The sequence below is a fragment of the Brachyhypopomus gauderio genome, chromosome 10 (genome assembly GCF_052324685.1).
Source record: "Brachyhypopomus gauderio isolate BG-103 chromosome 10, BGAUD_0.2, whole genome shotgun sequence".
NCBI lineage: Eukaryota > Metazoa > Chordata > Actinopteri > Gymnotiformes > Hypopomidae > Brachyhypopomus > Brachyhypopomus gauderio.
Window position 1 is genome coordinate 12,559,650 of NC_135220.1, and position 14,840 is coordinate 12,574,489.

The 14,840-nt window shown below is 43.2% G+C and overlaps 1 protein-coding gene across 4 annotated transcripts in view; it reads right to left on the bottom strand.

Moving 5' to 3' along the window:
* palm2akap2 (PALM2 and AKAP2 fusion) overlaps positions 1–14,840 on the bottom strand; it is an 81,410-nt gene that overhangs the window by 45,730 nt on the left and 20,840 nt on the right. For 3 of the 4 annotated variants that reach the window (XR_013133691.1, XM_077019580.1, XM_077019581.1), the window contains exons 5-8: positions 6,763–6,877; positions 6,471–6,492; positions 5,841–5,942; positions 4,050–4,754 (exon numbers count right to left, since the gene is read on the bottom strand). Coding sequence is in view for 3 of the 4 variants with exons in the window: in XM_077019580.1 (XP_076875695.1) it covers positions 4,050–4,754; positions 5,841–5,942; positions 6,471–6,492; positions 6,763–6,877 (944 nt within the window). In the remaining variant the exon portion in view is untranslated. The remainder of the gene's footprint in view (positions 1–4,049; positions 4,755–5,840; positions 5,943–6,470; positions 6,493–6,762; positions 6,878–14,840) is intronic. The other variant, XM_077019582.1, reaches the window with a different exon arrangement.

The window sequence follows — 14,840 nt, forward strand, 5'->3', positions numbered from 1 at the left end:
TTACTGCATGGTTTAGAGATACACACTGTAATTATTCATTCTTGGGATTTGTTGGATCCCCTCCACTAGCGTAGGGGTCACAACCTCAAGTGTTAATCACCATCACCACAGGGACGACCTTGGTTAACCTTCCTCATTCGTACTTCCTGTTTAGGTGCCTGGTGTTCATCTAAGTAAGAGGTGTACTGGAACACCCCATAAAAGGATGAGGTTATATATTTAGGTTGTTTTACACTGTTGTCTTTCTTGTCCTCCCTTTCCAGTGAGTGGTCATATCTTCTTCTGTGCACGAGGGCCTCCTACCAGAGGCCTGCAAGTGTGAGAGGATGGGCCCGTTTTGATTTTTGTGCCATGTTTAAAATTGATTTCAGCCCAGTCCAGAAGACTGCATGTATGCTGCATATATAACACTGAATTTGTCTAATGAATTATTGTACAAGAACATGGTGTATGAACTTTGAACAAAGTACCTACCTTGTAGCACATGTTTGTATGAGTTATTAAAATTAAAGTAATCTGGGCAGAAAGAAACCAATACCACACACACACTAACACTACCAGACTAACGAGCCTCCCTAATAACGTGTGCTGACCTTGAACTGGTTGGCAGTGGGGGAGGTTGTCTCAACTGACGTCAGGCTTTAGTAGTGAGTAAGGAAAGTTGGATAGGTTAATGTAGTTTGGCAAAGGGCATGCAGTGTGGACTGACCTGCCAGACAGAGGCAGGTACGGAGAGAGAGGGCACAGGAGAGGCGTGGATGATGTTAGTGTGGCTGGGCAGGTTGGGGGAAACATGGAGCCCAGCCTAGAGAAGGCGTGCTGGTGACGTGAGTTGTGGGAGACGTATGTTAGTGAAAGAACCACAGCACAGACTCAAGAAGGTAGGCACGGTGAAAAAACAAAATGCTGTTTTATTGGACTAGGTTTACCATACAAAGGGGGAGAAAAGCCACTGTTACAGCATAGCAGCTGTCAGTCCGTACTGAAGAAATGGTGCGGTGAAGAGACAAGACAGAGAGAGGGAGTGAGAGAGAGAGATACACAGAACAATTCTAGTAGTCATCTTTAAAAAATAAAAAAAAAGGAAAGGAGAAATGGAACAGATAAAAAAAATTACACTTCAGGTTTACAAAAATACAGCAGAATCTCAATAAAAGCACAGCGGTATCTCTTTGAGCTCAGGCAGGAGCCACGGTGTGGACGCTGGGCTCCACATTCTCATGGGGTTGGCAGTAAGACGCTGAGAAACCAGGGGCTAGACAACAAACACCGGGGTCTCACCAAGACTTCCACAGGTGCCCAGTACTGTTTCATAGACCTATACTTACACAAACTAAAACGGATACAGCGAGGTGGTCAGGAATGCGCTCCACCTAAACCCAAATCACCATAATACATCTGAGAAGGTGTCGTTTGTCTCTGTCCTATAGCTGTGACGATCAAAGAGTGCTTATGTGGGACGCACCCTTGACTCAAACCTCTTTTCCAAAGTGTGAAATACATATTTATCAAAACCTTCTTGTTGGAATGAGTTACTTGGTTTCCCCTCATAGCTCTGCTTTTTCTGAACGTGTCTCCTTTGCTGTGTTGAATATTGAACACAGCTGAATGACAGTAACATATTTTCATTTTCTGTGGATTTTTCAGTTGAATGTAAAATATGATACTACATGTTGCTGTGATATTACAAACGTCTACACACAACTGTGTTTTGAATTTTCTAAGCTACTACCTAAATGACAGCTTAATGACTGTTACATCTGGCATTGCCTCTCCTCAAAGACATATGAAGACCATGTAAAATGTAATTAGACATAATATTGGGTATTACAGTCACGTGTACTTATACAAATTGTATAATAGCTGTATATTGGATTTTAACCACAAGTGACAAAAGTCAATTGGAATTTAGGGAAATTAAAGGAACATCTAAATTTGCTGATCAAGTTTTAGCAATATTTCACAGCTTTTGGGTGCAATTTTTAAAAACCAACAATAGCTACAGTGTGAATACACTAACATCTCTTAATATCTTACCTGAAATGTTGACCACAGCACCTATGTTGTGCTATAGAGTATAATGGAAAAAAGCTTAGAAGTAGGCCATGCATGGAGTTGACCCTTAAAGAAGGGGTGTATAATGAAATATGAATGCAGTGGAAAAAAAAGTGATTTTCTTCCCATGAGATAGCGGATAAGTCATTCATCAATAAGTTCCTCATTTAGTCGTAATGATCTGAGTGATATGGCACTGATATTGTGCGTGTGTACGAGTGTTCTCAACAGACAGAGGAGGGACAGAGACACAGGTGATTACAGACACAGCAAAGCTGTCGGCATTAGTGAATAAATTATAATTAAATAAGATGTTCCCCTGGAGTCAACACCAAGACGTCTGTATGGTATTAAGGTGTACATTACAAATATAAATAAATATTTATTTTTATTATATATATACTGTATTAAAATCATTCCTGGGTTTCAACCTCAATAGAAATATATGTTGGCACTCATTTGAGCAAAATCTTTCTACAATGTTTATATATATAGTGTTTACAACCAAAGTCACTAGTTTGTGATTCCTCATGTACGTAATGAAATGTGAATACCGTTAGCAGCTACGACGTTTAGCAGCTACGACGATGGAAAACACTTCTCTGTAGGGCTGCTGAAACTGAAGGGTGTTGGTCAAGTGCTAGGCACTGTTACTTTACCCATCTGTCAAGAACCATGTAAGCTGTTTTGTTTTTTGTTACATTACGTTACATTACACGTGTTGGCTGATGCGAGCTTGGGGACTTTCTTTTTACTTCTGGAGATGCTGATGATACAGGCTTAAGTATTTATAAGTGTACAACATATTGTAGTTGCTAATGGCACTTCTGATTATATAAAAGTACCATAAAGGTCCCATAATACTCAGCACCATGTTTCTATGTAAACTAGCAGTTTGCTACACTATGGCTTTTGACTGTCCCAGTGGATTTGACAACAATAAATGACAGTGCCTAGCACTTCAGTTCAAATACAAAAATTTGTTAATCATTTTCCAGCAGGAAACTCTTTAGTAAAGAAATGAGCAGAGCAGTCTAATAGGTTATAACGGGTGACTCAGGTTGCTGTATTTTTTATAAAAGATACCCTTGGTCAAATATAACTTTTGTATTGATTATTTCAAATTTTTGTATTCATTAATTCAAATATTGAGTGGCCCTTTATTTCTTCAAACAAAAACATCCAAAAATGATGGTAGAAATAAAGCCATGGCAGTACAGAGGCCCACACAGACAAGATCTGCCCAAGTTATGACAACTGTGCTGTTCATTTAAGTAGTCTAACCTGCCAGTGAAACATTGGAGACTAAAGCCAAGCATGTGATGGTGGTTGTGATGCTCCAGAAAGGCCACTGAACAACATGTGAACGGGCAAAACAGGCACAGGGCCACATTAAATGTATCTATATTTTTCATATGTGGATATCTTTCATATGTGGTTCAGATGCATTTTCCACGTGAAGCTAAATATACCCATGCTACACCAATTTATAAAGCTCTGTGAAAGTATCAAATGTTGATTGGGATGCCCAGGTTTAAGACTTAGTCTTTGACACTATTTTTATTTTCACAGATATTCTGTACAGGTACCTGGGTTAGAACTTCCTTTCTTTGTTCACTAGGTTCCTTCATCTTTAGATGAAGATATGGATCACCCTCATTTTGTAAGTGATTTTCCCCAGACATTTTGGACATGTGCTGTGGACCTCTCGTCCTCAACCAACGCTTTCTCCACACCCTGCTGTGGGTTCCCACCCAGACAGTAAGACAGCCAGCTATTCTGTGGAAAGTAGGTCACAGAAGACAGAGAAGTGTGCTTGTCTGGCGTCACAGAAGTGGAAGTGCTGTTAGTAACAAGGTGAGGAATTGTTGTTGTTGTTGTTTGGGAAGAGAGGCAGAGCCATGGTGAATGGGCTCCAGGAAAAGAGAAGTTGAGATGGGAGAAAGAAGGTCACATGACAGTACAGCAGTGGCAGCGTTTTTTCTTTTCAGTACCTGCAGGCGGGGTCTCCTTGGTTGAGCTTTCTTCCTTGCCCTCCGAGGACAGCTCGGTGGCTTCGGACAGAGGCCGGCCCGAGACCAGGTCGGCGGCGTTGCCGTCCACCGTCGAGACGTCTGTGACGGTCTTCTCGCGTAGGGATTTCTCGTCGTCTTCGTCGATGAGGACGATCTCGGCCTTGATAGTGCCGTCGAAGCCCAGCAGCTTCTTGGTCTCCTCCTCGTCCTCCACGCTGTGGTAGCCCATGAAGATCATGGTTACGGGCTTGTCGGCCGTGGCGGCGGGCGTCTCCCTCACCTCTCCTTCGTAGTTTTGCCGGGCGTGCCCGGGGGGCGGAGCACCGTCCTGCCCCGCCCTTGCTGCCGCAAGCCCCACCTCCTTGTGCTCCGCCTCCTCCCTGACTCTGTCTGCAGCGTCGGGCCCGACAGGGTTCTTAATTACGTGAGTGCCGTCAGGCCACGGGTGGGGGTGGCCCATGCGCCGCATCAGGTCCTCCACCTCGTCGGAGCTCCAGGAGTGCACGCCATTCTCCACCATGGCGGGGCCGCCGGGTCGCACCTCGTAGATGACCTTGCGTCCGTCATCGTAGACCTTAACGCCCCGCTGGTGGGCATCCGCAGGGCTGACGGGCAGGGCAGACAGGATCTTGGTGCCACCCGTCTTCTGGTCCTTTTCAACACTGATCTCCATGGCGTATACCGCTTCAGTTGGGGAGAGTGCAGAGGGGCGTGTGTTAACGACCAATTAGTGTGACTCCTCATGCATTACAGCAGTGTGGGAAGCTGTTAATTCATGAATTAGTGATCGTATTTCAATGCAGCACACTCTTTCTTGTTTAAATTTGCCAAAGAAAATTACAGTTTCAATAAGTCACAAAACGGAATACGAAATCCTTTAATACTAATCTTTGCTCACCACACCCACCTATTCTCAATTTTTGCACCACCATTAACTTTACTGAAATACTGCAAATCTCAACAGCAGTTAAAAGACAAAAAGACAACAGCAAGTTAATATACAGAAGTAAAATGAATAGAAACAGTTACATACAAACAATGAAAAGAAATAAGCACACCATGCCCAGCTTGTTGTACCCATTATAATTTAGCAAATTATTCATGTATTTAAATTAAATACCAGGTGATGGCACAGTAGCATAGTAAAAATGTGAAAATAGTCAAATAAAATACTCTTCTTACATTATTGGTAAATTGCCCTTATAATCTACACGTAGGCTACTTAGTTCCCCACATATTCTAATGACATGTTGACTCCTACTGGTCCACTTACTCCTTTATACTTACTGATGACTGCTTGGATGCAGATGTGCTCTAAATATTAAATACATCTTCACTTATATACTTGGTTTAAACAAAAGTCTTATTAATTTATTTTTTTCTGAATGGAAAGGTTGTTTCAGGGTCATAAATGAGGCTCTCTTCAAAGTGAGTTATCATAGAAAACTAAAATTAAAAGAAAGTGCATTTTCCTTTAGTGGAAAGTTTGGCTGAAATATCAGCTAGAGTCCAGACCACCAACATCCAAAACTCTTCCTAGAAAAATACTCACTCTGCATCAGAGACGCAGCTTTAAGCCTTTACTTTAACCTGAACGTTTGCTTTTGTTTCAGAATATTGTACATCTCTCTATTTAGCATGAGCCATCTGATTCACTCTTCTGATGCCAGCAGTCCCCTTGCCCCGCCCACATCTCCCACAAACACCAGTGCCCCGCCCACATCTCCCAAAACCACCAGTGCCCCGCCCACACCTCCTGCAAGCACCTACCGGGTTTTCTTGGCAGCTGGTGCTCCCTTGAAGCTGTGGCTGGAGTTTGGGAGTTCAGCTCTGGGAGGCTGGGGATCTGGGAGCAGATGTAGTTGACTGCATCTGTTGAGCAGAAGGGGATATAGAATTGGACTCATGTTGCCTAACCAACCACCCCCATACCCCTCCCCCCAGCCCCCCCAGCTTAGATAGCAAACGTGTGGACAGGGCAAAACAACGGTGATGCGGCGCTGAAGGGATTACCCTTGAATGGGTGGATCACTGTAAACCAAATGCAGAGTCATGGGACTGTGTGCGGAATTCAATAGAGCAGTTGAGGCAGAAGGTGAAAGTGGCCAGGGGGGTTAATATGTGTGCCAGACAGATACCAGAACCTCACAAATAGGGATGTGGGCAGGCCACGCACTGCTAGTACCTGCTAGAACCTTTAGCTGCTTCACACAGCCACATATATCATGACTTTCACAACTTTGACAAGCAAGTTGTTGAACCTGGAGTGAAATGTGCATGAATATTGAATCTTTGTCTGCCAAGATATTCTGAAGTATGTGTGGGAAAGCAATTTTTGGAATTTACTAGGTAAATATTAAGACAAAAGTATGTTTTTAAACTGGATGACTGGGCACATACCTCCATCTTGGTTCTGCAGACTCTGCAAACAGAAAGAAAGACACCCCCGTTACACAATCAGATCAAGGCAAGCATGTTCAAACTTTGTGGTTTTGGAACTTTGATTCTGGTGTGGATAAAAATGGAAAACTCCTCCTGTTCCCTGTTCCCAAACTAAATCCAGCATGGAACATCTCCCCTTGCTCTCTCCCTGCAGGTCCTCACGCGCTGTAGGCAGCAGCACCCAGAAGACCACGTGTGTGTGGACAACCCTGCGTGCTCTCCTAGGAGAGCAGAACTGAGCAGAACTTACTCTCTGAAGATCTTCAATGGAGTGCTCCGTCTCACGCAGTCTCTCTCTGAGCACTTGCTCTTTGGCTGATATTTGGGATTCTTCATTCTCCAACAGACCAATCTCTGCTTCCAATCTGCAGAAAGCACAAAATCTATTTTGCACCTGTTACAACCATCCCCAATACAGCAGGCAATAGCAAAATCACATTGTATAATCTTAAATAACACTGGAGTAAATTAAGGTAACATCAGGTTATGGTAATAATTAAAATATGATATACATTAAGGTTATATTATAATTTTTCTCATTGGGAAATTTAACAGGTGTTGCTATCAGTAGGCACCTACATTAAGTGTAATTACATTAAAAGCAATCTGTATGACTATCAATTACTGTAAAGTGGATATTGTTGTGAGCTACAACTCTAAGCAGTCTACATTAAGAAATAAATACTATAAAAAACAAACCCATCCAACTTTCTGCTCACGTACAAGTCTCAATTCTCATTACATAAAATGAGCTAAACTAAAATAAGGAGGAGGGAAAGATGGCGGCTGCATTCCCTACAGCACTGGGGTTTACACACTGGAGTGCACCAGTGGTTAGTGTGCCAATGAAGCGTGTTCTCCCCCAGCACACACACCCCCAGGCAGTTTTCACTGTCAGCACTCTGTGTGAGAGTGGAAAGGCCCAGTCACGAGCACGCAGTAAACCTCATGTACCAAGGTGAGCATTTATGATAAATGTGTGTTAGTCAGACTCCACAGAGCAGGACTTGTTTCAGTGTTTCACCTATATGGCCAGATGTGGTTGTGGACACCACATCAGCAGTTGAAGCTGCTTGACAGATGTGTTAGATGTCTGGTTGTTTCCTGTAGCAGCAGCTGGAAGTGAAAACTGTGTGATCTCTGAGCAACAGCCCTGCTAACTACACAAGCATGGGATTCAACTTCTAAATCACTGGGTTTCAAAATGGCAGTTTTAAAGCAGTCAACTGTGTATTTCTTTAAGGAGCATCATTTGCAGAATTACAGGTCTCTGAAACTAGTGTTGTGGCAGACTGTGGAGGACTGGAAGAGCTGCAACAGATAATGGAGGACACGAACACAGAAGAATTACAGTGGTGTTCACTCAGTCTTTGTGCATGTCTACTTCTGTAATTAAAATAACACTTCAATTCAACAATATTGGTCAGAAAGTTATATAGAACCACAAATATCTGATCATCATTAGTAATCGATGAACAAAGGTAAAAATATCAGCAGTATCAAGTTATCATATTCAGTGTTAAGACAGTTCAGAAGGTTTTTTCAATGAAGCACATGCTACAGAAATAAAGCACAAACCATATGGCTCAATGAGTTGGTAGGTTGCATTAAAGGTCACCTAGACAGTCACAGAGTGCAAACATGAATGAGGTCCATCCACTTCCAAGTGCACACACACACACACACACACACACACACACACACACACACACACACACACACACACACACACACATCGCATTCTTCCCCCTCCCAGAGGGCCTGCAGCTCACTCACTCTCAATGCTGGCAGCCAATGAGGAAGCCACGCTGAGGAACCCACTCTGCCTCCACCCAGGCATATTTCCTGCTATTGTTTGCATCATTGGGGTTACATGCACCACAATAACAAAGGCCACGGAGCCTTCCCACGATTCCTAGTCCACCTTCAAAATGTGCACCCGCTGTCTAAGAATGCAGAGAAGATGCATCCTAGTGAATGTCTTGAGATGCAACATGAGCTACTTGACTTTGATCAGACACGTATATAACCTGAGCCCTTAGGAGCTTTAAACCATGAACCTCCAGGAACCACAAGCCCCTCCAGGTCTTGGAAGGTGGTTAAACTTGAGGCACTGTAAGGAACTGAATGGAACATTCATTTGGTAGAGTACCAAACAGAAGCCATGTGTGGGGAATCTGAGAGCAATGCAGACTGCAGAGGGCCATACATACACACTCATACACACACAAAGGCCAAGTGATAACGCCTCCACACGCCCACAAGTGCGCGCACACACACACACACACACACACACACACACACACACACACACACACACACACACACACACACACACACACACACACACACACAGGCCAAGTAATAAAGCCTTATTTCCAGTCTCTTGGCATGATGCAGAGCTCATTAGCATGGAAACACGCCAGCGTCAAATCACACTGGCTGACAACAGGAGAGAATGTGATGCCACCGTAAGCAGACGTGATGAGAACACAGTGTACTTCAGGGGCGTCCGGCTCCTCACTGCTGTCCATGGGGACTGTGGCCCTCGTACACGAATACAATCAAACACTTGGAATGTCTTTATGTTTCTGTCAAACCGGTAGTACACACGTAGAGAACCTTGAAAGGAAAACACCATTCAGGCTCCTCAGTTAGCAGTTGCAAACATAAGCTCTCTGCTGTTAACAAACAATATTACCCTAAATACCATGTTAAGGTCCTTTACCTCATTGGTAAAGTGAATTATCATTATCATTATTATCATTCACCGGTCACTCCTTACTGTCCTTAGTGATTGTGAGTGGACTAATTTTTAATGCAGTAATGGCTTTGTCTAGACAGACTAAAAGGGAGATATCCCACCCTGGTGGAGAAATCTTTCTCCAGATGAGGTATTTTATTTTAGATTTTTTTTTGGACAGTTAACCCATGACTATTCAATTTTTTAAAACAAATAAAAACACCTGTTCATTGTTTATTAATTTGTGCAAGCTTTACATGAGACCCAAAGTCTAGAGAACTGTTTTAAGGATTGGAATAAAATAGGATCTAAAGAGAATTCCATAACTATCATCTGCTGCTACCAAAGTAAAAACCTCAAAGAAAAGCATTTGGAGACGTGTGCACATTTACAATTTACAGCACATTAGGAAAACTAGCTCATTTTAGCCCCCTAGTGGTGAATTTATGCCAGTTCAACCATATTAGTAGAAAGCGGCCAAAAACATCACAGAACACCTTCACTATCATATGAAGGATAGTTCATATCATACTCTGTGCAATCTTACTGATGTAACTGCTTGTGATTCTAAAGTGTGTTCTCTACAACATACAATTCTATAAGGGTATAACAGTGTTGGCACCAATAACACATATTGTTTGTTTCTTGCACCATGGAAATGCTCCTAAATGCTTCTTGAGACCTGCAGAAAATAAACGTGAGGCAGAGGAATCTGGCCAATCAGCAGGCTGCACGTCTCCCTCTCTGGCTGTAAGTGGGGCAGGGTACCACCTCCCTGAGGCCGAGCTACGGACGCTGGAGAAGACAGACACCGTGTGGGGCTCAGGCTTGTTTTGAAAACGTGCAACGCCAGCAGTTCCTGCCGCTGCAGTCTGCTCTCTGCACAGTTTAGTCAAGGCCTTGCAGTCAAATGGAGCTTTACGCATTAAGCTTCTGAATACCGCAATGCCCTTTTATGACCAGTAGGGGGATACTGCAAAAAAAAAGAAAAAAGAAAGCACGCTGCCTACACTCGGGAAGTTAGAGGGGTCCTCTAGGGTGCTTGCAAAAGATCCAATTTGTTCCATGTGGTCCCTGACACTGAATGACGAGATTACATCCTACGATGGGTGTTACTGGATCCCACATGACTCTCTGAACCTTTGATCGGAGAGGCTTTGTTTTTCCACAGCACGAGTCTTCTGCTGGACTCGTATGGCTGGGAGGGTGGATGACCTCATGGAGTCACCATGCCCACTCATGGCTTCCTACTCAGCTTCTCCCACTTCCTGTCTGCCGGTGGCATTAAGACCAGCTGGCTCTGGTTAGCAGGACCAGGCTGTGGGAATGGACCGTCTTCACATTACGTCATCATTTTGAGCCTCGGGGATAGAGAGAGCCTCTTGGCTCCCATCGAACGGTCTAAACATGCTGGTCTGGGATCTGTTTCCCCATATCCACGACGGTGACGATCATCAGCCACGTTGCCCACAGAGCGCTAACCACATGGGCACAAGCGGCAGAAGCAGCTCGCGTTTCCATGGTAGCACAGAAAGGGGGCAGTTCATCTCTCACTCCCCTCATCCTGAGCACAGATTGAAATGGCAGTTTCACTGACCAGAAAGGCAGAAGTAATCATAGTACGAAGGCTTAAATAATCCTGCATGATACCAAGGAAAGAAAAAGTCTGCTTAAGGGCATTTGATGAGACCATTTGAAACATATAACTGGATAAGATTAAAGGCCTGATGGCCCCCCAAAATAAACTAGCCAAAGCCAAGAGTGTCAGTAAAATTATAGTTGTGGTATAAGTCCCTGACCAGAGCAAATCTGGATCTTCAGTTTTCATGTGATCAACCATGTGATAAAGTTCTCTAACATAAAAATAGTTAAAAGCAAATTGTTGTATGCATTCCTTTTGTGACATCAAAATAACAGCAATATTTCAGTTTAACCAAGTGTCTACATGACACCAAGATTTTCGACCTCAAAACCAAAAGTGAAACCGCATGTACTGAATAGCTGAAGCAGTTTTTATGCAATGTAAAATAATGTTCACTATAAAGGGATTTTGAGCAGTTCATTCTATCCCTCTCACTACAGCATAAGTACCACACACTCCATTTCCCCACATTAGCTACTCATGTCACACAGTGGAACACACACCACACACAGACTGTGTCATACAGAGAAGCAGCACACCGTCTGTATTTCTGATGGATCCCCACTCTGCTTGTGCCAGACACCAGTGTTTTCTACCTTTATTGTGTTTCATCTGAAAACTGTACACAAATGTTTCATGGTCACAGGTTTGGGACGTTCCTCAGATGAAATAATTCCCAGTGGCATGTATTATCGGTCCTATTCATCATCATGGCTCTGTCTGTCTGAACACACAATGGATCTGCCCGGCTGACGTTTCAATTGGATTGCCAGCAGATTCGTTTGTTGTTGGATAGGCCAATTTGTAGAGAGCCGGTCCTTCACACATCCATTACACGTGTAAGGTGACACAAGTGCCATCTGCAACACAGTTTTCCTCTTGTGTTTGTTTCGTCCTGGCTGGGCGATACCTGTGAGCAAAGCTTCGCGCCAGGCACTGAGATCAATATCTGGCTCCTCCCACGTGTCCACATGGATGTCAGCGGACTTCAGGTCACACGTCCTGTAGGCCTGATTAGGCCTTGTTTGGTCAAACTGCTGCGTACGCCTGTTTAGTTAAAGTGTTACAGTGCTGGAAACAACTGCAGTGGCACTGGGGCTCTTATGCTACTGCAGCATGTTCCTCTTACGCTGAGTGAACTGGGCCATGGGAACTGCAGAAGGAACATCAGGACATTTTGTTTTCCTGCCCCCAGCCAGACTTTATGCTGTTTGTACTTGTCTTCCTTTACTTGTTGAATAGTGTGAAACTATAGTAGCGTTTTCTATGACCTTTTCTCCAGAACTAGTGAGATGTTTTCTGAAATACCGTTTTACCGGTGGCCATTTTAAGAGCGCGACCCTGCCGTTCCAACTGAAGCTCACCTTGTAGAGCAGGTAGAGCACAATACCTGTAACCCCAGGGTCGTAAGTTCAAGCCCCAGCACACACACACACACACACACACACACACACACACACACACACACACACACGGCCGTACTGATAAATACGTGAGCGCAGGGCCGAGGCCTGTAACTCCTCCTGTCATGGAGCTCCGTTCCTCCCTCCCTCTCCTGACGGGAGACACCGTTGAGGCTGTTTCCTGCTCAGCCAGGAGCAGACACCGCCAGGGCCACAGCCACAGGCCACGGTTCAGCCCCGTGGCATTCAGAACTTCAGCTCAGCCTGCCAGATGAGAACGCCAGCTTCACAAAGAGAGCACAACCCAAGGACAGCTGCTTTTCAAACGCAACCAAGAGAGAGCGCTCGCATGTTTTGACGATCCAAAATAGCACCAAAGGACACAAAGTGTTGTGTTGAAAGGATTCAGAATGGCTCGGTGTACTTGTGAGACGTTTTATGTACTGGAATAAATATTTCATTATTTATGAATAATGTCTTATTAGAATCGCTGCTAGGTCTCACTACCTCTGTGGTCTTATGGAGGCATGGTTGTAAAATATCTGGTGATCTTCTGTTTCAGTAAGGTGCATATGAAACCCAGCGAGTGCTGATTTTAGATGTGACCTCAACTTGCTAGTGTTCACCCTGGGAAAAAAGTGAATGGAGCTGGCACAGATGTTTTCAAAAGACACACCCTGAGATTAAAGGAAATCCCTCCCAGAAATGAAAATAACTTCAAATATGAATCAGACATGTCACTTGCTTCCAACACACTGTATCACCAAATACAAATTAGTCAGTGGTGAGGTCACATGTCCTAAGACCAATCATAGGACACAATGCCAATGGCCATACAACATGGTGCAATTATTACCAGGTGTGATTGTTCTGTGACCATCGTCAAGGTTTGGGACAATTAGTCATTAGTATTTGGATTTTACAAATGTATTCCAATACAGGTTGCTGATAATCTTTTAAAAACTGATCTGATTACTTTCTGTTACTTATAATTCTTAACCCTTTAATGGCCAAAGTATTTCTGTTTCTTTATAGCACCAGACACTATGGTCACTAACAAACTCCCACAAGGTCCTGTATTTTCTGTGCAGGTTCAAGTGTTGCCCATATCAACAACACGTCCTTGCCCCAGTGGTCCAGCACTGCTGAGAAGCCTCTTTGCTGTAGAATACCCACCCCTGTCAAATGTACATAATTACACTGGCTCCACCACTGCACAGGACAGACATAGCATGTTGTGGCATTGGTTAGAACAAAGTTCTTCATGCTTTAGGAGACCATGGACCCATCTAAACATTTGCTAAAGATGGGACTCCTAGAAGCTACGAGCACTTGCACAGCACTCAGTTGAGGGTGCATGAATCTTGAAAGACTGGATCAGAATCCAGACACCACATTATAACTAGAACGTAAGGAGTTGGTCATCTGATAACAATTGCAGGACATATGATGAGGAAAATTTAACTTCTATGACAGCCTCAAGTAATCTGCAATTTAACATCATCTGAATTTATTAAGAAAATTCAAGATAACATTAACTTAACAAATATCAAGTTATATGAAACAAAACAAATCTTGTAAACATCAACAAATATTGGAAACAAAACCATTAATATTGAAAAGTCCAGTGTTTATGATACACAAATCTCATGTCCACATGAAACATATCCACTGTTGATGATAAACAATGCTATCAGCATTTGAATGCCAGAACCACAGCACAAAGCTCTCAATAATGGATGTCTGTTTCCAACTGCATGGAAATGTAGTAAATGTCATATAATGCACCCTGGGTAAGAACACAAGGCATGGAAAACATCGTAAACCTTCAAAGAAATGCAGTGCCTGTTTGATGCTGATGATGATGTAGTGCTACAGTAGTCATAGGAACCAGAAGAGAAGAAGCCGAAATAAAAAAAGGAAAACTTGTAATACTAGTTAGTAAACATGTTTTGTAAGGAACCAGGAATCTAATTACTAATTCATTTTAATGGGATATGGCTACCTTTTTTGTATCGTGATTACACAACACCTTTACATATACTGCGTTATTGCCCAGTCCTGATCGTTATACAAATGCATAATTGCATTAGGACGGCAAACAGGGAAGACTATCAAACTGGCCCTTGTGTTCCTCAACACAGGAAGTGACCACACATGTAGAGAGGGTCGTGTCTTTGGCTCTGAGTGAGGGGCAAGCATCCTTGTGATCATAAGAAAACATGAACGCTTTAACATTTGTCTTGTTCTGTCAAGAAAAAATCTTTCACATAAGCTTTTCTGTCATTGTTTTTTTTCAGAAAAAAAGAGCCAAAACGTTTTCTTTTATTTAATGAGGTTAAAGCTAGGGTTAGGTCTAGCATTGTTTAGCTAAAATAAGACTGTGCGCATGTATGCATGTGCAGGTTTGCATGTATGCGAGTATCTCTTTGCAAGCTCAGTCAGTTATCAAATGTGAAAAAAATCAGAGTTGCTGCTTTATATGTCCCAAACACCAGCTACTGCTTCCACTCATACTGTCATCATCTCACTCCTATTTT